Raw genomic sequence first — 26,500 nt, 5'->3', positions numbered from 1 at the left:
GCCTTTCAACATGAAGGGCACTTATATCCACCTTTAAATACTGAATTTAACTTTTCAAATTTACATTTGTTGTCCTCTATTTTACCACCAAATTGATCCATGAATGGTAGTACAAAAGTTTGAAATTCTGTTATGCCTAGTACAAAACCAAGGTGTGTGATTTATACCTATATATGGGAAGAATCTGCCCAAAGAATCTTAACTGGTAAGTTTAAATTTTATGTTAAATTCAAGATAGATTTTTCTTATTTAATTTTGCAGAGATTGTGTGAAATTTAATTTATGATCTTATTCTGTGCAATTTAATGTTTAATAATCTACTATAGCAAACATTTTCAAAATACAGTTTTCTTGCAAATTTATTTCATATTTTTAGTAACAATTCTTACTAAAATGGCAATATGATGACTAAAATTTGTTTTCTTGTTAATAATGCCTATAATGTGAGACCTACTTAGCAATATATATGAAATATTTGTCATTCATGTAGTTGTTCCAGTAGTTGTATGAGGTAGTAGTCAGTGAATGTGGAAAGTACTATTTTTCAATACCATTTGTGTGTGCCACAAGTACTTAATGCATCAATACCCAGTAATTATTTGACATCTTAGAAGTCACTCCTGAGTATTATCACACCTGAGTCTTTTAGTGAGCTTAGAACACTGTAGTTTAATCAGGTGGCCAACAAAGACAAGTGATTACTTATTTAGACTGGAACAAATGTTCACAGTTTGCCTGGGGCAGAGTAAGGGGAACCAGCTTGGATTCACCGAGGCAGATGAAAAACCACCTTTAAACCATCCACAGGCTGGCTGGCACACCAGACCTGAACACTAATCTGCTGGGCGGATTCATGCCGGGGACCAGCACACCTTTCCACCTGGGAAGCAGCACAGCTAGCTGAGCGGGCCAACTTTTGTTTACTACCATAAACACCTGTCTTGAAAAATTAAGTTTCTCTCTTCTCAATTACTTCTAAATTGTGTTAAAAGTATCAGACATCATTACCTCAAGTTGCACCTTGTCTTGATGTGGAGGGTATTGATTGCAATGGCTTTCTTCGAGAGAATTGAATTCTAGAATACATTGTTGTAAATCTTTAACCTAGTCATATAGCATAACTTGCAGCATATTAGCTTATGAGACAACAGGTCAGCCAGACATGTACTGTGTCCATGCACTAGATTAGTAGCCTTTGTTTTGGTGCCTCTACCTGCTTAGTGAGGCTTTTAGTCTGTTTGTCACCCTTTTCTAGGCATATGCTGGGCTGGTCTCCAATCTCCACGTCAGACAAAATTAAACACAAACAATTTAAATAGGATATGGTACACAGAGCATATTTCACACAATTCACAGAACAGGTACAACACACAGCATTTATTTCAGATGAACTGATGATTTTGGCAGGAGCTAGGGCAGGCAGGCTGTTGGGATGTTTAAGGGGGACTAAACAGCTAAGGTCATCAGTCCCCCATTCCAAAAACAAGCGAGACAAAGTCGCAGAGCAGATAAAACCCCAAGGGGAAGGAGACTGCCCCCCCCCCCCCCCCCCCCAGGTGCTAAAGAACACAAATTAGGCAACGAACACTACAGAAAAGAAGAGTACGGACGAACACCAGACAGAAAGAAATAGAAGAAAAGAAGATGGCCGGAGACTGGTTGACTGACCACGACAACAAAAAAGGGAAAGAGTCAACCATCTGACGGCACACCAGAACAGCAACAGACACAAGGACAAAAGACACAGAAAGGGAAAGGCACAGGACCTCCTTAAATCGAACCATAAAAAGGACTACTACGGATAAAATGTAAAACATTGTCAGCCATGGAGGCATCGTCGGATAAAACCAAAGCCAAAGTGCCCGGGAGATTAAAAGATTGCCGGAGTGTGCGCAGTCGAGGACACTCCAGCAGAATGTGGCCGACCGTCAGCCGGGACCCACACCGACACAAGGGGGGATCCTCCTGACGCAACAGATGGCCGTGCGTCAGGTATGTATGGCCGATGCGCAGCCGACACAGGACTACCGAGTCCCTGCGAGAAGCCCGCAGAGAGGAACGCCACACATCGGTCGTCTCCTTAACAGCCCGCAGCTTATTCGGGGATGGCAGGCCACGCCACTCATCAGCCCACACCCCAAGCACCTTACGGCGCAACACCAGCTGCAGGTCGCGAGCTGTGAGGCCGATCTCCAAAGCTGGGGCGTCGATCGCCCCTTTGGCCAGCCTGTCTACACGTTCGTTCCCTGGGATGCCAACATGACCGGGCGTCCAAACCAAGACCACCGAACGACCAGAACGGGCAATGGCGGAAACAGACTCCTGAATGGAGGACACCAGAGGAGAGGAGGGATAGCAGCGGTCGATGGCCTGAAGGCTGCTCAGGGAGTCACTGCAGATCACGACGGACCTACCTGAGCAGAAACACATATGCTCAAGAGCGCGCAATATGGCCACCAGCTCTGCAGTAAAAATACTGCAGCCAGCCGGCAAGGAGCGCTGCTCAACATGAGCAGCATGAGCAAAAGAGTAGGCAGTGCGACCATCAACCAGGGAACCATCAGTGTAGACAGTCTCACAGTCCGAAAATGAGGCGAGGAGCGCAAGAAAACGGCGACGGAGGGCCACAGGCGGAACCGAGTCCTTGGGTCCCTGTGCCAAGTCCAGACGGACGGACGGCCGGGACAAACACCAGGGAGGCGTAGGTGCACGGACCCGGAAGGGAGGCGGAAGAGGGAATGAACCCAATTCCGACAGCAGGGACTGAACGCGGACAGCGACGGAAAGCCCAGACCTAGGTCGCCGTTCGGGCAGATGGAGGACCACAGCAGGGAAAAGCAGGCGACGATTGGGATGGCCTGGCGAGCAATGCACGTGGACAGCATAGTCGGCGAGCAGTCGATGGCGGCGAATCCGCAGCGGGGGAACCCCGGCCTACACCAGTAGACTATCCACGGGGCTCGTACGAAAAGCACCAGTTGCAAGCCGGACCCCACAGTGGTGTATGGGGTCTAACAACTTCAACACTGAGGGTGATGCAGACCCATAGGCCAGGCTCCCATAATCAAGCCGAGACTGCACAAGGGCTCTGTACAATCGCAGCAGCGTGCAGCGATCCGCACCCCAAGACGTGTGGCTAAGGCAGCGGAGGGCGTTGAGGTGCCGCCAGCATTTTTGCTTCAGCTGAGTAATATGAGGAACCCATGTGAGCCGGGCATCAAACACGAGTCCCAAGAAGCGGCAAGTGTCCACCACTTCAAGCAGGTGGCCGTCGAGGTAAAGTTCAGGATGAGGGTGGACCGTCCGACGCCTGCAGAAGTGCATAACTCGAGTCCTGGCTGCAGAGAACTGAAAACCGTGAGTCAGAGCCCATGATGCTGCCTTCCGAACGGCTACCTGCAGCCTGCGTTCGGCAACTCCCGTAGTCGTGGAGCTAAATGAGATGCAGAAGTCGTCGGCATACAAAGAAGGAGACACTGACGACCCCACGGCTGCAGCCAGACCATTAATGGCCACTAGAAATAAGGACACACTCAACACCGAGCCCTGTGGGACCCCATTTTCCTGTGTATAAGAAGAACTAGAGGCGGCACCGACTTGCACCCGGAAAGAGCGGTGCAATAGAAAGGTTTGAAGAAAAGCCGGGAGCCGACCACGAAGACCCCACCCATACAACGTGGCGAGGATGTGATGCCTCCATGTGGTGTCATACGCCTTCCGCAGATCGAAAAATACAGCAACGAGATGCTGACGTCGGGCAAAAGCCGTACGGACAGCAGATTCCAGCCGCACCAAATTGTCCACTGCAGACCGGCCCCGACGGAAGCCACCCTGGGATGGAGCGAGGAGACCGCGCGACTCAAGGACCCAACACAAACGCCGCCCCACCATACGTTCGAGCAATTTGCACAAAACGTTGGTGAGGGTAATGGGACGATAGCTGTCCACCGCCAGTGGGTCCGCACCGGGCTTCAAGATGGGGACAATAACACCCTCTCGCCATTGCGACGGGAACACGCCTTCGCTCCAAATGCGATTAAATATCGCGAGAATGTGTCTCTGGCAGTCCCTGGAGAGATGCTTCAGCATCTGCGCGTGGATGCAGTCTGGGCCTGGTGCTGTATCAGGGCAATCGGCGAGGGCAGCGAGAAATTCCCTCTCGCTGAAAGGAGCATTGTATGTTTCAGAACGACGCGTGTGGAATGAGAACGGCGTCCGCTCGGCTCGCTCCTTTAGAGAGCGAAAGGCGGGGGGATAGGAGGCAGTCGCAGAGCTCTGAGCAAAGTGCGCGGCAAGCCGTTCAGCAATGGCGGCAGCGTCCGTGCAGACAGCGCCGTCCAAGGAGAGCCCAGGGACACCCATAGGGGTCTGATATCCATAAATGCGCCGGATCCGGGACCACACGAGTGAGGGGGAGACATGGGAGCCCAAGGATGAGACATACCTCTCCCAGCTCTCCTGCTTACGCCGTGCAATAAGACGACGGGCCAAGACACGGAGCCTCTTAAAGGCGATGAGGGTCTCGAGAGACGGGTGCCACCTATGCCGCTGGAGAGCCCGCCGACGGTCGCGAATAGCCTCAGCAATCTCCGGCGACCACCAGGGTACAGCCTTCCTCCGAGGGAGGCCAGAAGATCGGGGGATGGCTGCCTCGGCCGCTGAAATGATGGATGTGGTTAAAACACGGACCACCTCGTCAATGTCACCCTGTGGGGGAGACTCAATGGCAGCAGCAGAAGTAAAAGCCGGCCAGTCTGCCCTGTGGAGAGCCCAGCGGGGCAGGCGCCCAGAAGAACGACTCTGGGGTAGTGACAAATAGATGGGAAAATGGTCACTACCGCACAGGTCAGGGTGCACCCTCCAGTGGAGGGATGGGACAAGTCCGGGGCTGCAAATAGAGAGATCGATGGCCGAGAACGAGCCATGGGCAACACTGAAATGCGTGGGAGCACCGGTATTCAAGAGGCTAAGGTCGAGCTGAGCCAACACATGCTCCACGGCACGACCGCGGTCATCGGAGACAGTCCCACCCCATAGAGGGTTGTGGGCATTGAAATCGCCCAGAAGCAGCAATGGTGGCGGGAGTTGAGCCAGCAGCGCAGCCAAGACATGTCGGGGGAGCTCCCCATCCGGAGGAATGTAAACAGAGCAAACAGTAATAGCCGGCGAGAGCTCAACCCTGGCAGCAACTGCCTCTAAAGGCGTCTGAAGGGGTACTGGCGAACTACAGACAGAGTGGTGAACAAAGAGGCAAACCCCACCTGACGCTCGATGACAGGCAGCACGGTTCTTATAGTATCCCTGATAACCGCGAAGGGCGGGGGTCCGTAGTGCAGGAAACCAAGTTTCCTGCAGAGCAATGCAGAGAACAGGGGAATCACTCAGAAGCATCCGGAGCTCAGGCAGGTGGCGGAAATAACCGCCGCAGTTCCATTGGAGAATGGAAGCAGGAAGGGACTGGGAGGGCGTGAATGCGACTAAGAGGCAGACAGCGCTTCAGAGCCAACTGCCGCCACTGGGGGAGAGTCAGCTGAGTCCATAGGAGAGGCCCCCAAGGGTTCCGTGAGGGCGAGATCCGCGGCAGAGGCGAGGATCTCCACCTCATCCCCGGAGCCAGGACTATGGACAGCAGGCGGTGCTGAAACCGCCGGACCGTCCTTCTTCTTGGACACATTCCGTTCCTTCTTCTCGCGTCTGCCCTTAGGGTGAGAGGGCTGGGAGAGCTTCTCTGAAGGAGCGTCGGAGGCTGACGACGACGCAGAAGCCCTACGATCAGCAGGTGGCGGAACCTTCAGCCACTGGCTGACATCTGGCTGGGAAGGAGAAGAAACGGAGGAAGGGAGAGCCCCGAGGGACCCCTTCCGCGAGAGAGGAACCGGCGGAGGCAACGCCGCCGGAGAAGGAGGGGGAGGAATCGAGCCTCCCAGTTGTGGAGCAGATGTCACTCCCGAAGTAAGCTTGGGGGGAGCGACAGAAGAGGGTTTGCCCCCAACTGCTAAGGGGGCAATAGAGGAAGGCTTGCCCCCAGGCACGAGGGGGGCAGACAGAGATACATGGCCCCGAGGGCCCACTGAAGGCGGCACAGATGAAGCGACAACCATCGCTCGCGTGGGCGACGATAACGTGGCTGCAGCATAAGATGTTCGAAGGGAAGCGGGATACAACCTTTCATATTTCTGTTTAGCCTCTCGATAAGTAAGCCGGTCCAGGGTCTTAAATTCCATTATCTTCCGCTCCTTATGAAGAACGGGGCAATCCGGCGAGCATGGAGAGTGGTGCTCCCCACAGTTGACACATACAGGCGGGGGCGCACATGGAGAATTGGGATGAGAGGGGCGTCCGCAATCTCGACATGTAGCGCTGGATGGGCAACGGGAGGACATATGCCCAAACTTCCAGCACTGGAAGCACCGCATCGGGGGAGGGACGTATGGCTTCACGTCGCAACGGTAAACCATTACCTTGACCTTCTCGGGCAAGACATCACCCTCGAAGGCCAAGAGAAAGGCACCAGTGGCCACCCTGTTTGTCTTGGGTCCTCGATGGACACGACGGACAAAATGCACACCACGTCGTTCCAAGTCGGCTCTCAGCTCGTCATCGGATTGTAACAAGAGGTCACGATGGTAAATAATCCCCTGGACCATATTTAAGCTACTGTGGGGAGTGACGGTAACAGGGACGTCACCCAGCTTATCACACAAGAGCAACGCTCGTGACTGGGCTGGGGAGGACGTCTTGAGGAGGATGGACCCATTCCTCATTTTTGACAACCCTGCCACTTCCCCAAACTTATCCTCCAGGTGTTCCACAAAAAACATAGGCTTCGTCGGAAGAAAGGAGTCACCATCAGTCCTGCTGCAGACAAGGTATTGCGGTACATAAGGCTCCCGCTTGGCACTAGATCGGCGTCCCTCCCATGGCGCAGCCAACGAGGGGAACGTCTGAGGGTCATATTGCGCAGCATCGAAGTCGACTCTACCTCGCTTAGAGACGCTGGTGGCCGTGCGACCACCAGCTTGGTGTGATTTATTGCGCTTCATTGCGCCACATCCGCCCAGATGCCACCTAATCCGAACGAGGGCTCTCCCCAAGGGCGCCACCCAGCCAAAGCAACAGGTACCTGGCCGATATCCCGTTGCCCGGAGTCCCCGTGCCCCAGACAAGATGGGCACATACTCCTTGGCATGCATGGAAAGGAAACAGCTCTGGCATCTGTAGTGCGATCCCTGCGTGGTCAGGGGGCTACCACCAAGAGGGTACATGACGACCCCACCACAACGGACTGGCTACCGTGCTGGATTTTAGGTGTTTAAAGGGTCCACAGTTGTCGTAGGCGCTAAGAAGAAGAGTGCGCACAAGGCGAGAAGGAGACAACCCAGAAGATGTTGGGCGTAGTCCCCCCCACACGACAATAGGTAACATGCAAGATGGTGGAGCATGATGGACCAATACAAAAACACCACGTAAGGTGTCCTTCCCCAAATGGCACACACTGACGACGGAAATTTGGAAGAAAAAAAAAAAAAAGGAGGTCAAACCCAAGAGGGGACCATCACAGAAGGCCGAAACATTTGAGACTCCTTTTAGTCGCCTCTTACGACAGGCAGGAATACCGCGGGCCTATTCTTACCCCCGAACCCGCAGGGGGTAGGAGCTAGGGCATCTGACCACAAAGTAAAAATAAAAATAATTGCCAAACCATGAACTGGGTTGTATCCCATGACTACAGAGCCACACAAGAGAGGAGGAGAAGATTGTTGCAAATCTTTAGCAGCTATCAACTAAACTTTAAAGAATATTTCACTCTACAATGAAGTGTACACTGTTACAGAACTCCTTGCTAGATGAAAAGTAGGTGCTAGACTGGTACTTGAATTATGATCTTTGCCAACTGAAACAGCCCATGAGATGTGTTTAGATAGCTCACTTTTTGAGAGCATTACTCATAAAAGGCACTGATCTGGGTCCAAGTTCCAGTTAGCACATTTTGAATTAGGCTATTTACTCTCTACATTTGCTTGTGATCTGGTACGGTGTTTTGTTTATGTCATGACAAGCATTCATATACTTAAACTATTTTTGTGCCTTTTAATATCTTCATAAGATATTACTGTTTTACTCTGTATCTGTTTTTATAGCCCTGAAATTTTTTTGTTTCTAAACCTATGTTATTTAAATGTGGCATGTATTTGAATGTAGCCTATTTCTGAAACCTGTTTCTTGATATGACCATTCAAATTCTTTTTTACAAACAGAATATTCATGTTTTATTATCAGTTATAGATTTAATCTATGAGTTAATTAAAAGGAGCATTTTCTGAACATACCTCAATTTCCAGAGTATTGTACAGATATTCAACATCCAGGATACTCTGAATGGTTTTTCCTGTGTGTTTAGACAAATATTTATACAGCTCAGAGTTTTCTTCATTAAGTTTTTGTATTTCTGGTGAATTATACATCTGCTGAAGTTCTTTCTCGTATCTGGGGCATGGTTTTTTCATTACAATCAGCTATAAAGAAAATTATAGTCAGAAATGTATACAAGTATCTACTGGATGAATGATATTTTGGATAGAACTAGTACCAACATATATAACATTTGCATGTACAGAGACAGCAAAGGACAGAAACCAGCAACGCCTATTTTAAAAAAAAAGTGGGGGAGGGGGGGGGAGGGGGAGGCTGGTCTCAGGTGTAGTCCCACACCAAGTTAACATAGCCTACTTCACACAATATATCTAATGCATTACATTTTACGGAGTGTCTCCTTTCTCTGCATGAGGAATATTGTGTATTTTGGGCTGCTAACCAATGATTGATTAATGTCCAAAACCAGAAACAGCAAAAAAAATAATTTTTACAAAATTGAGAATTGTTTAATGTGTTTTTCTATCATCATTACATTTTTAAATATACAGAGTTTTACAGTGAATAAAGTAGTTAGATGGGGGGTTGTATATACATGATGAATCAGCTACAGCTATCATTATAAATGTTTCTCAGACCAATGTGTAATCAATGCCCCTCCCCCTCCCACCATATACACACAAAATGATAAAATGGTAGTACATTCCATAAAAAAATTAACTTAAACTGTCATTCTAAAAATAATGGAAATACTGTTTTGCAATGCCATAAATACAACATTGATAACAATAGTTTTTTTTCCATCACAATGGAGTTTGATGCATTGTCTACTACAAATACATTATGAGGTATCATCATTTGTGTTCTCTTTTCATATATGTTCAAAATAGTGGCTATTAGCAGGAGGTATCCATGCTTTTAGTCTTGAACACAATCAGTTCCTACACACTGCAAAGAACTACATACAAAGGAGCTCTAATGTGGTATTTAATTTAAGTTTGTTTGTCATGACAAAATACAATCTTTTAAAGAATCTTTTATCTCTCACCATAGAACTGTGTCTTGGTTCAGAGGAACAGGCTGGTTAACTTACAAGTTCTCTTTGCTCAATGGAGCACTGAGGTAACCTTTGTTCAATATATGCTATAGAACAGCCAGCTCTATGAACTGGGCAAAAATCACACTGATACCATATATTTTGCCTTGTCTGTAATGGAATATATAATAACAATGGTGGAAGACAATGTGTTAGAAATTAGAGATCAGGAACCTGTGTGTGAAAAATGGTCTTGTTGGATGATCAACTGCTATTCCACACCTCAAATTTGCTATGAATTTCTTGTGTTTTTAGTTTATTTGTCCTTAGAACATTTTAAATTTTATCTCATAAATCAAGTTAACACACATCTCCAATTCTAAAACATTTTTAAAGCTTTTAGACTTCTATGACAAAAACAGAACTGCATGCAACAATATGAAAAAGGATAGACAGCGACTCACCACATAGAGTGGCAGACAGGCATACTGCAAGCAGATGACTTGATATTATCAGCTATTGCCCACAGATATCAGTGGCCATGTGAGTTATACAGGTGTGAATGCTATGTGTGCATCTGATGAAGGACCTGGTCCAATAAATGATGATATCAAGCGTTCTTCTTTCAATGTTCCTGTCTACCACTCAACGTGTCCAATACATGGTGAGTGGCAATCTGTCCTGTTTCATATTCTATTCCATCCCAAATTTTCCACTGCTTCAACTGTATTTAAATGATTCTTCATATTAGCAATTATGGCAATTTGTAATTTTTTATAAACTGATGAATCTTATTTTTACTTATTTAGCATGTTGTCTACATAGTCACATAAGAGGAATAAAGCATGCAAAGATCAAAATGAAGAAAATATATCTGTGATAGCTTCAGGCATGTGTGTTCCTTGTTTCTTATTTTGATCATGTTGTTATGTTACAGTCAAAAGAAAAAGGTGTTTTCTATTTCTTCATTTTAATTTTAAGCGCATGACGTTCCAGAAGAAATCACAGAAGTGTCATTTCAAACATTATAGTTTATCTTTTCATGTGATATTTTTAACAAGTTATGTTGCTGTGAGCATATTAAACACTATAATTATGCTTTTAAGGATTCAGAAGACTTTTTAAAGTTTTGATATGTTCCCAATCTGGCATACAGAATAAGGAATTATCCACCCATTACAATGTGCTGACTTCATTCATTAAAAGTGCTCACACAAGTGTGCCACAAAAATGAAATAATGACATACAGAATGATGGCACAACATACCACCACACAGGTTCTGTGGTTGCCCTATCAGATTGTCTTCTCATATACCCTTGGCATCCAGAAGAAGGATACATCCTTATCTTGCTTTTGTAGTATAAGAATCCATCTCAGAGTTTTTGACGATTTTATTTACTAGGAGTATTTCTTGGATAGCTTGAAAAGTACTTAAAGAATCTTCCTCCTCCTCACCTTTTCCCATTTCTCTATGGGACTGGCATTGGTATAGGGGTTTTGGCAGATGCCCTTCCTGGTGTTACTGGGACAGAATTTGTGTACCCCATCTGTCTGCACCTAGAGTAAATCTCATTTTTTAAATGTTTTCACAGCATGTATCTGAGGCAGGGCACGGATACTAAACCAGTGCTTACCTAGTTGGATGTGGAAACTACGTAAAAACCACATCCAAGATGGCTGGTTCTTCAGGCCTCATCATTAATATGTGAAGTGGATTTGATCCAGGGCAGGCTCACCACTCTGAATCCTCTAAGCACCACATTAATGCGCTTGGCTATCTAGGTGGTTCTTGAAAATTACTTAAGGAATCACAACCCTTAAATATTTCACTTTGAATGTGAAAATGGGTTAGCTTTCAAATGTTCAGTTGATTCCAAGGTTATTGGAAATGGAGCTCAAGCTTGTAGAATGGTGAATGGAATTGGTCTTGACATCACTGAAGGAACCATTGCAGCATTGAGTTGAACCAATTTAATACATCATCAAGGAAGCTTCAATATACCTGCAGGGCCAGACAGAGATTTAAATCTCATTTCTCTCTATTCAAGTCCAGTGCTTTAATAGCTGTGTCACACAGTTTCGGATTCCCTCTGGTCCAATGACATCAAGCTTACGTCTGATCTCTGGGTGGTATGACCGTAATTGATGCTCAATACAGTACAGATGAGGAATACTAGGCAGTCCAAAATAAGCTCAACTACTATATGATTAGTTGTTTTAGTAACATATTGGTGAAGGATGTTAACACAAAATGCCTTGAGAGAAATCAATGGTCCTCAATTAAAAGTGGAATGAAGCCTTCGAATGAGGGAGTAGGAAAATATTGCCAAACCTGACAGCATGGATGATGTTGTACATTACATTATGTTGTAGTCCATTGGTTCAAGCAAGAGTGGTTTCTGAGATGCACATTTAATATAATGTATGCACAATACAGTGAGATGACTTTTTGCTACTATATTACAGTGCTAATTCTAATTATAAATGATTCTAAAACATTAAAATTATGAGTTTCTGTGAAGATACTTTTCAGTGGAGTTGAAAGTGCTGCCCATCAGTGTGTTCACTGATTCAGTATTAAAATTCACCAGATTATCTACATGACTTTTAATGTGCTGTGGTGGGTTGTTCAATGCATGATTACACAGGTGTCCAACTTCCTTCTGTATTATTGTTAATAGTTAGATATCTTTACAGATGTTATTTTTGGTAGTAGTTCTATGTTCACATTTTTCATTTTTGTTTATGGAAATTGACAATGACAAAGGAGATTATCTATATACTTTTTTCCTACTGTTTTTATGTGAGGGGTGATCAGAAACTAAGGTTACAAGGCCAGTGATCCCAGAATTTCTTATAGAGAAATTAGTAGTGTACAGTAAATAAATGGTTGGCAATTTTGCAGAATTTCAGCCACCAGCCTCCTACATTGCTAGTTGTAAGTGAACATAAATGGTGACTCATTAGGAAAATTGGTCTCTCAAAGAAGTTCACTCAGTTATTTGACTCCTGTGGGTGAAATCTGTAAACACAGCTGAAATTCACCAACAGTGGGCACAGATTTAAGGAGAGACTGTGATGTGATCTACATCTGACCCTTGTGGTAATCAGATGTGGTAAACCTGAACCTTGACAGCAAGTACATTTGCCCTCAAGATCCCAAGTTCACTTTCACTTCTGAATGTCCCACACATCTGGATACTGCACATTTTGACCAGTCGATGGAATGGAGACCCACAATGAGGCCCCTTCCAACAGTGTCACATACTGTAAAAGCTGTCTGACATGAATATGCTGCATCTCCATGCCTTTCACAGCGATCACTCAACGTCTAATGCCATTCACTCCCCTTTCTTACCCTGCCAGGCCTGATAACAACAATAAACATGAACAACAATAACATAGACACCAAATTATGTCTTCTAGGAGCTTCACTGTTTTTGTCAGGCTATGCATACATATTTTCAATAATGTCCTTTGTCATTACAAATATTTCTCTTATCACAAATAATGAAAAGCATGAAGATAGCTTTAGTGTCAAAAATAACTTCTACAAAGACTTCTTAGTGTTGACATTAGTAGAGAAACACACATATTTTTTGTGAAGTAGTTGTGAAAACGCCCAGCTTTTCAAAGACATGTCTGCACAACATTCTACAATTAACACCTGATAAAATTCTTATAACACACTTCTGTATTCTGAAAATACTATCCCTCTAACTTCAGTTTTTATAGAAATTAATTTAATAACTCATTAGTGAACAGAAATATAGAGAATGAACTATTTTCTTTATTTTTAAATGACTTGTAGCAATAATTATGTATACAGTAAACACAGCTGAATCAAGGCATTTAATTCTAAGCAGTTGGTTTTACAATCATCTCAAATGGTCATTCTGTAGACGCAAAAATTACCACTTCATATTTATCACCTTTCACTGTTTGGGGAATCTATTTTTATAGCTTGTGGAGTTCTGTAAGAGGTACTGAACTGTATGTACTGAGTCTTGTCAAAATTAAATGATAATCCATTTGTTTTTAACCATCTGTTGATATTTTCAAATATTTCATTAGATGCCTTTTCATTAAGGGGATTGGTACAATTTTTTATTCCAATGCTCAGATCATTTGCAAAATGTACAAAATTTGTATCTTCTCAAACTGCAAGTGGAACATCATATATCAGAAATAGTAGAGGACCAAAAATCGAAGCTTGTGATATGCCATGTCTGACTGCTACAAATTCTGAGCACCTATCACTGTGTGGTTGATACAGAACTGATACGTATTGCTTTCTGTCATTTAAACAAGATAAAACTGATGATCCTGTTGTGCCCACTATTGCATAATATTTTAACTTTTGCATTAGGGTATCATGACGTACACAGCCAAGAGGTTTAGCCAAGTCAGGAATCATTATCAACACACAGAAAGCATAGACAAACTTCTCACAATCCTATAATTTTATTGTGTTTGCACCTGTTAAATATTAATATGAACAGAAAACAAATGTACTGAGTCAAAAGAATACACTATTTACATGTACTATTAAAGCCAGTGATAAAACTAATAAGATCTATACATTAACACTCTGTAAACTACTGAAGTACATGAGAGAAACTACTACTAATTGTGCCCCATGTTACTGTTTCTTCCTGTTCCATTTGTATATGGAGCGCAGGAAGAATGACTGCCTAAATTCCTGTTTGTGTGTTTTAATGCATGTAATTTTATTTCTATGGTTCCTATAGGTGTGACATGTAGGAGGGGAGGGGGAATCAAGGGCAGATCTATATTCTTCACTTTATGCTGCGTCTTGAAATTCTGGAAGTAAGCTTTTGTGGTATAATTTGCTTCTATCTTCAGTATTCTACCAGTTCAGGTTTTTCAATACTTTTGTGATGCTCTCCCACACATCAAGCAAATCTGTGAATATTCATGATGCCCTTCTTTGTATTCATTTGATATTCCCTGAGAGTCCAATTTTGTTTGGACACAACACACTTCTGCAATATTCTAAGACAGAACACACAAGTGATTCACAGGCAGCCTCCTTCGTAGACTGACTGAATTTTCCCAGTATCCTGCCAGTGGACCACAGTCTGCCACCTGCCTTACCAGCTATTGAGCCTATATGATCATTCCATTTCATATTCCTACAAATTGTTGCAGCCAGGTAATTACACGATTTTAATAGTTATAACTATGTAAATCCTTGGTATTTTAGTCATAGATTACTACATCTTTCATTTTGTAAAATGAATAATTTTATGTCACTGTACATTTACAGCAAGTTACCAAGCTTTGCATCACTGTGAAACGTTATCAAGCTCTAATCAAATATTTCCGTAATTTTTTTTGAAAGTATAAATAACTGCATCATTTGCAGGAGGTCGGAGGTTGCTATTCATGTTGTCTAGCAGGTCATTAATGTACAACAGAAACAACAAAGATCACAGCATACTTTCCTGAGGACATCTGGAGTTACTTTTACATCTGTCAATGACTCTCCATCAAAGATGACAGGCTCCATCCTGCCTAACAATAAACTGTCCACCCAGTCTAAAGAGGCAGTTCTCTACATAACCAATCCTGTGCAAGTCTCTTCTTAAATTCTACCTACAATTCAACCTGCTTGCTGTTGTAGTCAACATATATCACAAATTTAATTTTTCCCCAGTTCTATCAGTGATTCAATTAGTTTCTGACCTGCTCACATAATCTCAAGAACCTATTCTACTGCAGCACCAAATTTCAGAAGTTTTTATTCTCTTATTTTCTGACATTTCAAGGCAACTTCAGACAAATACCTTCAAGAAAGACTTCCTAACACTTAATTTTTTTTATTGAGACAAGAAGTAATTACAGGCATTGGCTGTGAGTGGGCATTGATTGAAATCAATGGGGAAAGTTGAAAATTTGTGTTGGACTGGGATTTGAACCTGGGTCTCATGCTTACTAGACAGTTGCTCTGACTACTAAGCCACCTGGACACAGTGGTCATTTCAACTGCATGTGCTACCATAGCACTCTTTCTGTTGCAACCAAATTCTCAACTTATCCACACACTACTAATGTAGTGGCCCTTGCACATTAGCTACATTACTTGCAGCATTTTGCCAATTCCTGTAAGAGTTCAAGTCTGGTGTCTGAAAGAACAGACACGATATATGTATACATACTTAAGTGTATATTTTAAACCCTGCATGAACATGTCATGAAGGCCCAACAGTACCGTCTGGCCACTGTGTCATCCTCAGCCCACAGGCATCACTGGAGGCTGATATGGAGTGGCATGTGGTCAGCACATCGCTCTATGGCCGTATGTCAGTTTACGAAACCAGAGCCACTATTTCTAAATCAAGTAGCTTCTCAGTTAGCCTCACAAGGGCTGAGTGCATCCTGCTTGCCTACAGCACTCGGCAGACTGGATGGTCACCCATCAAAATGCTAGTCCAACCCGACAGCACTTTGGTAATCTGACAGGAATCTGTGTTACCACTGTGGCAAGACCATTGCCTAAGTTTATATTAAATGTCATCAAATTTCTCTCTTTGAAAAATATTTTTCTTGTTATTGCCAGTCTGCATTTTATATCCTCTATGCTTCAGTTATTAGTTATGGTGACTAAACTGCGAAACTCATCTACTATGATACTTTCTGTGTCTTATTTCCTAATTTGATTCCACATGCACCTAATTTAATTCCATAAGCATTGCCTTATTTAATACTGCAACATTCCATTACAGTAAACTTGTTTTACTTTTGCTGATTTTCATCTTATATCTTTCTTTCCAGATGCTATTTATTCCATTCAGCTGTTCTTCCCAGCCCTTTGCTGCCACTGACAGAATTATATCATCAGCAAACCTCTGAGTTTTAACGTCTCCCTTAACTTTTATTCCTTTTTCCAAATTTCTCCTTGGTTTTCTTCACTGTAACCCCCTATGTGTAACTCACATAGGGACCATGAGGACACATTAGAATAATTACAATATGCACAGAGGCATTCAAACAATCATTCTACATGTGCTCCATACATGAATGGAATGGGAAGAAAACCTAATAACTGGTACAATGGAATATATCCTCTGCCATGCAGAGTTATAAATGGAGACTGCTCAAGGTACACATGGAATAATATTAGGGATATGCTGCAACTATAGTGGTATACCTCTACAGTCCTAAGTCACTCTCTCAGGAAAGGGGCACAGGAGAGGGAATGGTAAACTGCCTGAGCTAATAGTTTTTTAGGATAGGCAGGCCAGAAACAAAAGACGTTCAGAGACAGGTTGAAAATGACATTCACATTGGTAAAACATGCAGCCAGAAAGCAAATTTTAATATACACAAGTCATGCAAACAGTCCCTAATGAAACTTGAGATATTCAAAAGTTAACAGAAAAATTGCTTTCATACATTTCTAATTTAGCCAGTGCACAAAATCAGTTACCCTTATTGCATCAGAATATCTGAGGACTAAGGGGTAAGCCCAACGAGTTGCTCATTTGTGTTGAAGAATTAGAACGGAGCACACCAGTTGATATAATCTACCTCTCTGATCATCATGTGACAAATGGTATAGATATGTTAAATGCTACAGGATTCAAGTTAGCTTCTTACTTCTGTAGAGAAAATATGGAGAAAGGAGAAATCACCACATTTGTCAGAAACTGTTTTAATTTCAGGAATTTTGCTCAGAGCAACACTTAGAAGATTGTGCAGCAGTAAGTATATAAAGAGCACCTTCAAGAAACTTTAACCTCTTCATTAAAAAAATCTGAAAGCTCTGTTGTCCCATCTCACAGTAAAAAGCAAGGAAGTAGTGGTTGCTGGTGACTTTTATTGTAGATTTACTGAAAAGCTCTGTCAGCGAACAATTATTTCAATCACTAACACTGTCATTCAGTTTAATTCCTACTTTGAACTTTGCAGCTTGGGTATTAAATGCTCTGAGACTGCTATTGGTAACATCTTTGTAGACAGATATAGGCAGGAAAGTCTTATCATGAAACAAATGGTATATGGGCTATATGATTATGACATGCAGCATCTTGTGTCAAATATTGAAGCTTGTCGAGATAAAAAAAATCTATTAAATCTGTGTACAGGAGGGTAATAAATCAATTAAAAATTGAAAATTTTTGCTGAAAGACATGAAATGGATTAATGTTTACAATACTTCTGACTCAAATGAAAAATACAAAGCTTTCATTAATAAAGTTACTTCCTCTTTTGAAAATTGTTTTCCCCTATAGGTACCTCAAATCAAACAGAAGTATAAAAATAAACCATGGATTACACAAGGAATAAAGATATCATGTGGGACAAAGATGAGACTATATCTGCTATCTAGGAACAGCTCTGGTGTCAGCATTGTAATGCATTATAAAGAATACTGCAAAATACTGAAGCAAGTAATCTAGAAATCTAAGCAGCATTATTATGAGAAACAGATAATTACATCAGGCAACAAAACAAAACTATGTGGGATATAGTGAAGACAGAGATAGGTGGGGCCAAAAAGGAAGAGGAACAGATAGCTCTAAAAATAAATGAGGCATTGGTAACTAGTGCATGTAGTGTTGCAAACTTCTTAAACAAGTACTTTGTTTCTGTAACTGAAAGCTTGGGGTTATCACGTTCAGTAAACAATGCAATGGAATGTCTGAAACCAGTCTTCACAAATAACTTCAGTAAAATGGAAATGACGCTCATGTCTCCCAAAGAAGTAGAAGTAGCATCAATCATAAAATCCTTAGAATCAAAGCATTCTAGTAGTTATAACATATCAACGAAGTTAATCAAACAGCACTCATATGAGTTTAGTTCTATTTTAAGTTATTTGTGTAATCTATCTCTTATCAGCAGAAGATTTTCAGACAGGCTAAAATACGCTGAAGTTATGCCTCTTTACAAGAAGGCTTTCTTACAAGAAGACTTTAAAGAGATACTATCAAACTATCGGCCAATTTCCCTTTTGCCGGCTCTCTCAAAAATATTTGAAAAGGCTGTGTTCAAGCATCTTCTTAAGCATGTGACTGCAAATAATATATTGCCCAAGTCACAGTTTGGGTCTGTTAATGGTTCTGGTACAGAGAAGGCTATTTACATGTACAATGAGAATGTACTTAATTCATTAGATGACAAATTAGAGGCTACTGGCATTTTCTGTGACCTGACAAAAGCCTTTGACTGTGTAAACCACAACATTCTCTTAAGTAAATCAGAATATTATGGTGTTACCAGCAGTGGTGAGAGGTGGTTCAAGTCCTGCCTAACTAACAGGAAACAGATGGTGTCACTCTGAAATACCCCCTGGTTCTCTTCCCAGTTGAGATTGTTTAAAATGTTACGGGCAAGGCCCTCCAAACAGCCTGGTATTTTGACACTCTAAGGTGCCAATTGGACAGAACTTGACATGGCATCCCTCAGGAGGACATCCAACAACTATATCAATCAATGTCAAGCCAAATAACTGCTTGCAAAGGGCAAGAGTTAGTCCAACACGTTATTGGCTTGCTCGATTTGTGAGACACTTTCTCTTGATTAGATCATCCAATTTTTCTGAAACTGTAGTCATTTCTTTGCCTGTATATGTCACCACGTCTACCGATTTCCATCCTATTTGGATAATACCTTAGTGGTGCATCACTTTTTTTTGTCTTGGATTGTGTAATGGTGTCACTTACCAATCATAGCTGGAGTGTGGTAGCATACACACAAAGAGAAAGCTGTGTTGCAGCTACACAGAAAAGTATACTGGAGAAAAAAATTGTCACCCCCTTCTCCTACCCTGTTCCATGGGAGACATCCCTCTAATGCCCTGTAACAACACTGCTAACGTTGATATTGGTCTCAGTTCATCAAGGAAGAGTGTCCACAAGTTTATTCAAGTATGCCACAGGCAACTGAAGGCACTCAGTATTGCTTCATCTTGTAGATACCAAACTGTGAGTATGTTGATTGCTACTTACTGTTCCAAATATCTCCAACATTTTGGGCAATTTAGCAGTTCAGTCAAGGTGAGATACAATGCACAAGAGTTTGACAAATGAGGAATGTATATGGGAACATGGCTGTTGGCATCTTGGAAGACGGGCATGTCCATAGCATAGTCAAATGAAGATGTAAAATTACATACTCATCATGAAGATTTAAAATTGTGGGCAACACTCGGTCAATGTGAATGCCGAAATAAACCCCACAGTTGAAGTTTATGGTGACCTTAATGAGTGGGCTCCATTCACCTTACGAAAAACACTTCCCAAAATGTCATACAACAGCCTCCTGCCCGAGCTTCATCCTCCACACACGGTGGAGTAAACACCTCATTGGGCTGTTGGAGCATTCTATGCCTTCCATCATTTGAGAAGAGGCAAAAATCACGTTTTGTAGGACCACACTACATTCCTCCAGTCAAGTACTCTCCAGTTTATGTATTGTTTGACCCACAGAATATGTGGAACTTCATGTGCCACTGTGAGAAATGGGCATTTGAAATGTATCCGACTCAAAATATCTATTACAAGCAATTTCTTTCGCAATATTCACTAGTAAGTTGATATGTACCTGCATCCAATGATAGCAGCAATTCCTATCGACTTTGCAACCGACTGTCGCTAACATGGCGTGCGATCTTCATCGAGCCTTGGTTAGCAGGTTTTTGTAACCTCTGTTCTTGCACCATCTTACGTGGCTACAAGTGGTACACCTGTCTTGTAGACATGTTGAACGGTGCCCAAACATATCGGGCGACTTCATTCACGATGTGGCCTTGGGCGTGTCTAAATTCGACAGCTCATTTCCGTTATTCTGTCACATCTGCACTTCGACCCGTCTAAGGGCAAGTAGGCCTACACACTTGCATACAAAATCGAGCGATTGTCTGTAGACATTGTAGACGGACTGTCTATAGACATGTAGCTAGACAATGTACACTACTGGACCTTAAAATTGCTACACCAAGAAGAAATGCAGATGATAAACGGGTGTTCATTGGACAAATATATTATACTAGACCTGACATGTGAGTACATTTTCACGCAATTTGGGTGCATAGATCCTGAGAAATCAGTACCCAGAACAATCACCTCTGGTCGTAATAACGGCCTTGATACGCCTGGGCATTGAGTCAAACAGAGCTTGGATGGCGTGTACAGGTACAGCTGCCCATGCAACTTCAACACGATACCACAGTTCATCAGGAGTGGTGACTGGCATATTGTGACGAGCCAGTTGCTCGGCAACCATTGACCAGACGTTTTCAATAGATGACAGATCTGGAGACTGTGCTGGCCAGGGCTGCAGTCGAACATTTTCTGTATCCAGAAAGGCCCGTACAGGATCTGCAATATGCGGTCGGGCATTATCCCGCTGAAATGTAGGATTTCGCGGGGATTCAATGTAGGGTAGACCCACGAGTCTTAACACCTCTGAAATGTAAAGTCCACTCTTCAAAGTGCCGTCAATGCGAGCAAGAGGTGACCGCGACGTGTAACCAATGGCACCCCATACCATCACGCCGGCTGTTACGCCAGTATGGCGATGACGAATACACGCTTCTAATGTGCGTTCACCGCGATGTCGCCAAACACGGTTGCGACCATCATAATGCTGTACACAGAACCTGGATTCATCCGAAAAAATGACGTTTTGCCATTCGTGCACCCAGGTTCGTCGTTGAGTACACCATCGCAGGAGCTCTTGTCTGTGATGCAGCGTCAAGGGTAATCGCAGCCAAGATGATAGTCCATGCTGCTGCAAACGTCGTCGAACTGTTCGCGCAGATGGTTGTTGTGTTGCAAACGTCCCCATCTGTTGACTCAGGGATCGAGACGTGGCTGCACGATCCGTTACAGCCATGCGGTTAAGATGCCTGTCATCTCGACTGCTAGTGATACGAGGCCGTTGGGATCCAGCACGGCGTTCTGTATTACCCTCCTGAACCCACCGATTCCATATTCTGCTAACAGTCATTGGATCTCGACCAACGCGAGCAGCAATGTCACGATAAGATAAACCGCAATCGGGATAGGCTACAATCCGACCTTTATCCAAGTCGGAAACGTGATAGTACGCATTTCTCCTCCTTACACGAGGCATCACAACAACGTTTCACCAGGCAACGCCGGTCAACTGCTGTTTGTGTATCGATTGGAAACTTTCCTCACGTCAGCACGTTGTAGGTGTCGCCACCGGCGCCAACCTTGTGTGAATGCTCTAAAAAGCTAATCATTTGTATATCACAGCATCTTCTTCCTGTCGGTTAAATTTCGCGTCTGTAGCACGTCATCTTCGTGGTGTAGCAATTTTAATGGCCAATAGTGTATATAGCCAGTTTACGTACTTCGTCTCGTGTACACATTTGAATGCTATGTTCATTGTTCCTCGATATCTGCTAAATATAGCTGACCATTTTGGTATTTCAGCTTGTCCACTGATGACAGTAAATACTGAAGGAAATCGAAAGAGGAAACGTATACTGGTTGCAGAGGGACTTGTTTCGCTTCTATTTTACTTTCGACTCGAAAGGGGAAGAAGCAATGTCACACTAGGCGATTATCTCCGATGAACGTCAACGATTTTTGTCGCCCCATAAATGGATCTCCAAGTTGCAAACTGAAGGTGTCACACTGCGCTGAAATTGTCGTTCCGGTGAGATTCCGCGCGCGACTGTCGCTGCCGAATGGGCCCGGGCCTATTTTTAGCGCGGCAATAATCGTCGGCATCCCTGCTACACTAGACTGTTGTTATCGCCAGCCTCGCAACAGCCACAAGGGTACTGCACTCACTTCTGTGTGTGGCACTGTCCGAAAACTCTGTAATTGTTGTTCCAATGAATCATTTGGACAGTGAACTGATAATAACTGAGGTGGATAAATATCCCTGTCTCTAAAACATATAATCGCAAGACTCTGCTAAAGACAGAAACATGGAAGAAGGTGTGTGTAGATGAAGTTGGAGTTGAGAAGTGGAACTCGTTATCAGTGGCTGCACAAAATTCAGTAGGAAAGATGATGTACGTACATACTTGCATACAGGTGCATGCAAAGTTTAATAACAATCGGCGTAACTTTCGCCAAGACAACTACTAAAAAAGTAATTTAATTTTTATTTTTCCTTCTCCCTCTAATAGTTTGACATGCACACAAACCTGTTGCGCCAAAACAATTTAATGAATTGTGTTGAAACTTTGCATGACTTAATATAGTGTTTTTAGAGGTATTTTCAGACTATTTTCAATATTTTAAGAGTCAGAAAAATAAATACTCTGAATTTGTACAAATTTTTCTTGTGTTGTTGTTGTTGTTGTTGTTGTTGTTATTGTCTTCAGTCCTGAGACTGGTTTGATGCAGCTCTCCATGCTACTCTATCCTGTGAAAGCTTGTTCATCTCCCAGTACTTACTGCAACCTACATCCTTCTGAATCTACTTAGTGTATTCATCTCTTGGTCTTCCTCTACGATTTTTACCCTCCACGATGCCCTCCAAAGCTAAATTTGTGATCCCTTGATGCCTCAGAACATGTCCAACCAACCGATCCCTTCTTCTTGTCAAGATGTGCCACAAACGCCTCTTCTCCCCAATTCTATTCAATATCTCCTCATTAGTTGTGTGATCTACCCATCTGATCTTCAGCATTCTTCTGTAGCACCACATTTCGAAAGCTTCTATTCTTTTCTTGTACGAACTATTTATCGTCCATGTTTCACTTCCATACATGGCTATACTCCACACAAATACTTTCAGAAACGACTTCCTGACACTTAAATCTATACTCGAAGTTAACAAATTTCTCTTCTTCAGAAACGCTTTCCTTGCCATTGCCAGTCTACGTTTTATATCCTCTCTACTTCGACCATCATCAGTTATTTTGCTCCCCAAATAGCAAAACTCATTTACTACTGTAAGCGTCTCATTTCCTAATCTAATTCTCGCAGCATCACCCGATTTAATTCGACTACATTTCATTATTCTCGTTTTGCTTTTGTTGATGTTCACCTTATACCCTCTTTTCAAGACACTGTCCATTCCGTTCAACTGCTCTTCCAAGTCCTTTGCTCTGTCTCTGACAGAATTACAATGTCATCGGCGAACCTCAAAGTTTTTATTTCTTCTCCATGGATTTTAATACCTACTCCGAATTTTTCTGTTGTTTCCTTTACTGCTTGCTCAATATACAGATTGAACAACATCCGGGAGAGCCTACAACCCTGTCTAACTCCCTTCCCAGCCACTGCTTCCCTTTCATGCCCCTCGACTCTTGTAACTGCCATCTGGTTTCCGTATAAATTGTAAATAGCCTTTCGCTCCCTGTATTTTACCCCTGCCACCTTTAGAATTTGAAAGAGTATTCCAGTCAACATTGTCAAAAGTTTTCTCTAAGTCTACAAATGCTAGAAACGTAGGTTTGCCTTTCCTTAATCTTTCTTCTAAGTTAAGTCGCAAGGTCAGTATTGCTTCACGTGTTCAAATAAAAAAATTTACTTCCACTATTCCAGGGCTTCACCAACCGCACGTGCTTACGTCAGTGGCACCTATGTAGTAAGGAAAATTTGTAGTTTTCTCAAAATTCAGAGCTATTTTTTTATGTCTTTTTCGTTGGCATTGGTATGTACTTTGGTGTACGCAGTTCCAAATTGCTCTGCATGTATCTTCAATTATAGATGCAATAGTTGAGTGGACTAGTACGAGTAAAAACTCATAATGCAGAGACTTCATGGAGCATCCCGTTCAAAGATACCTGTTATAAATAAGTAGAGCATAAAACACAATATCAGATTGATGGAAATTTATCAATTTTAATGAGCAGGTGTAAGAATAATTTTTTTAACGTTCCTACAGGAAAAGAAGTACAAAAACGGTGGAAAAATATGCGTGATGCATACAGTCGCAGCCTGAAATTACAAGAAAATAAAAAGTGTGGCAGCGCAACGACTACAAAAAAAAAAAAAAAAAAAAAAAAAAAAAAAAAAAAAAAAAAAAAAAAAACGTATGTCTACTAAAGACAGATGTCTTTCCTGCAAGAAGCCATGGAATTGAGGCAGTAAGTAAAAACTTTCTTCTGCAATTTTGTAACATTTAAATATATTTACAATGGATATGGTAGTTAATTACCTACTCAATACCGACTTGCTACATACTTATCACATCATACACATTTGCACAGTACAAAGTGACATGCGGGTTTTTCTAAAAATGTTTCTTTTAATTTCAGAACCTCAGGAAATATGATTGATGCCTCTATTCTTGAGGATGATTAAGCCGAAAAGTATCATTAAGACAGTGCACCGCCACCCAACAGTGCTGCTCTAAGCCTTCCACTGCTAAAGCAAATAAAAGGGAACTTCAGGATCCATTTGAAAGAGGGTTGATAACAGTTTTGACACATAGTTCAACTTGTGCTGCACCACAAAAGGATCCTGATGAGTTGTTTTTGACATCTCTTTTGTCTTACTTAAAAGAAATGACTACCGACGATTAAATAGACTTTCAAATAAAAACATTACAATTAATAAAATCTTACAGCCGAAAGACTATAGAGAGCAGCACTACTACTGACTCCATAAATACTGCTTACAAAGCCCTACACCTGAGAATCTAATCACTTATTTCTCACCAGTTATTGGACTGCCGGATGAAGACTCGATCTTGTCATTTGAAGAATATTACAAGTGATTAGGCTCAAAATGGCTCGGAGCACTATGGGACTTCTGAGGTTATCAGTCCCCTAGTACTTAGAACTACTTAAACCTAACCAACCTAATGACATCACACACATCCATGCCCGAGGCAGGATTCGAATCTGCGACCGTAGCGGTCGCGCGGTTCCAGACTGTAGCGCCTAGAACCGCTCGGCCACTCCAGCCGGCACAGGTGATTAGGCAGCTGAAATGAACTTGTAATGTAACCTAGTTTATGTTAACGACATGTTAAGTGTATTTTCATGTTCGTAAATTACTTACTCCATTTAACTGAAAAACGTACGTCAATGTTACTGCAAGTTTTTCTTCAGCACCAACGCAGTCACGTAACTTGGTATCCTTCTTTTGTAAGTTAGTTTCTGTATTTGACAGCAGTAAGTCGAAAGATGCTACGGTCATCTGGTAATAATCAAAGAATTTCTCCGGATAACTTCTAAGTTTCTTGTGTAACAACACAAACTTTCCTTCACTTGGACGATTCATAATAATTGGATGAATCCACCATTTTTATTGGCGGTTATGCCTTCTGTGACGTCGACCTACATATAATGCTACTGCAGCTAAATATCTTAGTTTTGAATGACAGGTCATCATGCATGGTGTGTCTCATGGCTAGCTGCAACACAACCGCAGAAGGCACCGATTTTTGTCGCTAGTGCGGCACCTACTTTCGTCGGCGAGATTTCATCCGCCGCGATTGTAATCGTTTGAGGTGTGGCATCCTAGGCGACTATTTCAGCCGCGATTATTATCGAGGGAAGAAAATCGCCTAGTGTGGCATTAGCCTAGCGCTCGTATTCCCCGCGCGCCGTTCGAGAGTGGAACGGTAGAGAAATACCTTGAAGGTGGTTCGATGAATCATATGCCAGACAATTAACTGTGAAGTGCAGAGTAATCAAATGTTGAAATGTGTGTGAAAATCTTATGGGACTTAACTGCTAAGGTCACTAGTCCCTAAGCTTACACACTACTTAACCTAAATTATCTTAAGGAGAAAACACACACACCCATGCCCGAGGCAGGACTCGAACCTACGCCGGGACCAGCTGCACAGTCCATGACTGCAGTGCCTTAGACCGCACGGCCGCGCGGCGCAGAGTATTCATGTAGATATATATGTAAAAGAAAACCGACGAAGTCTTTTTCACGGCGCAAAGAGCAACGCCGAGCGACCTGGCGCAGGCGTGTGTCGCGTCCCAATCGCGTCGCGTTGCAATTTCGCGGTCCCATTTGAACCTGTGATGTTACAAAAACGCGCGCTGCGCTGCGTCGCGCGACACGCGCTAGACGCCTCTCAATTTCATGTCTACCAACACGTCCACTCTACGACGTGTTGCGCAACACTGCCTAGGAATAGGCTATTTTCCTATATTAAAAATATGG

At 42.9% G+C, this 26,500-nt stretch overlaps 1 protein-coding gene across 2 annotated transcripts in view; it reads right to left on the bottom strand.

The window, feature by feature from the left end:
• LOC124722007 (lysosomal acid phosphatase-like) overlaps positions 1-26,500 on the bottom strand; it is a 180,917-nt gene that overhangs the window by 41,337 nt on the left and 113,080 nt on the right. The window contains exon 4 of one of the 2 annotated variants that reach the window (XM_047247179.1): positions 8,331-8,516. The exons of the other annotated variant lie outside the window; for it this stretch is intronic. Within the exon in view, the coding sequence (XP_047103135.1) occupies positions 8,331-8,516 (186 nt within the window). The remainder of the gene's footprint in view (positions 1-8,330; positions 8,517-26,500) is intronic. 2 annotated transcript variants of the gene reach the window in all.

This window comes from Schistocerca piceifrons, chromosome X, assembly GCF_021461385.2.
Source record: "Schistocerca piceifrons isolate TAMUIC-IGC-003096 chromosome X, iqSchPice1.1, whole genome shotgun sequence".
NCBI classification, from domain to species: domain Eukaryota; kingdom Metazoa; phylum Arthropoda; class Insecta; order Orthoptera; family Acrididae; genus Schistocerca; species Schistocerca piceifrons.
The sequence above is the reverse complement of the archived record's forward strand: the minus strand, read 5'-3'. Positions and strand labels throughout refer to the sequence as shown.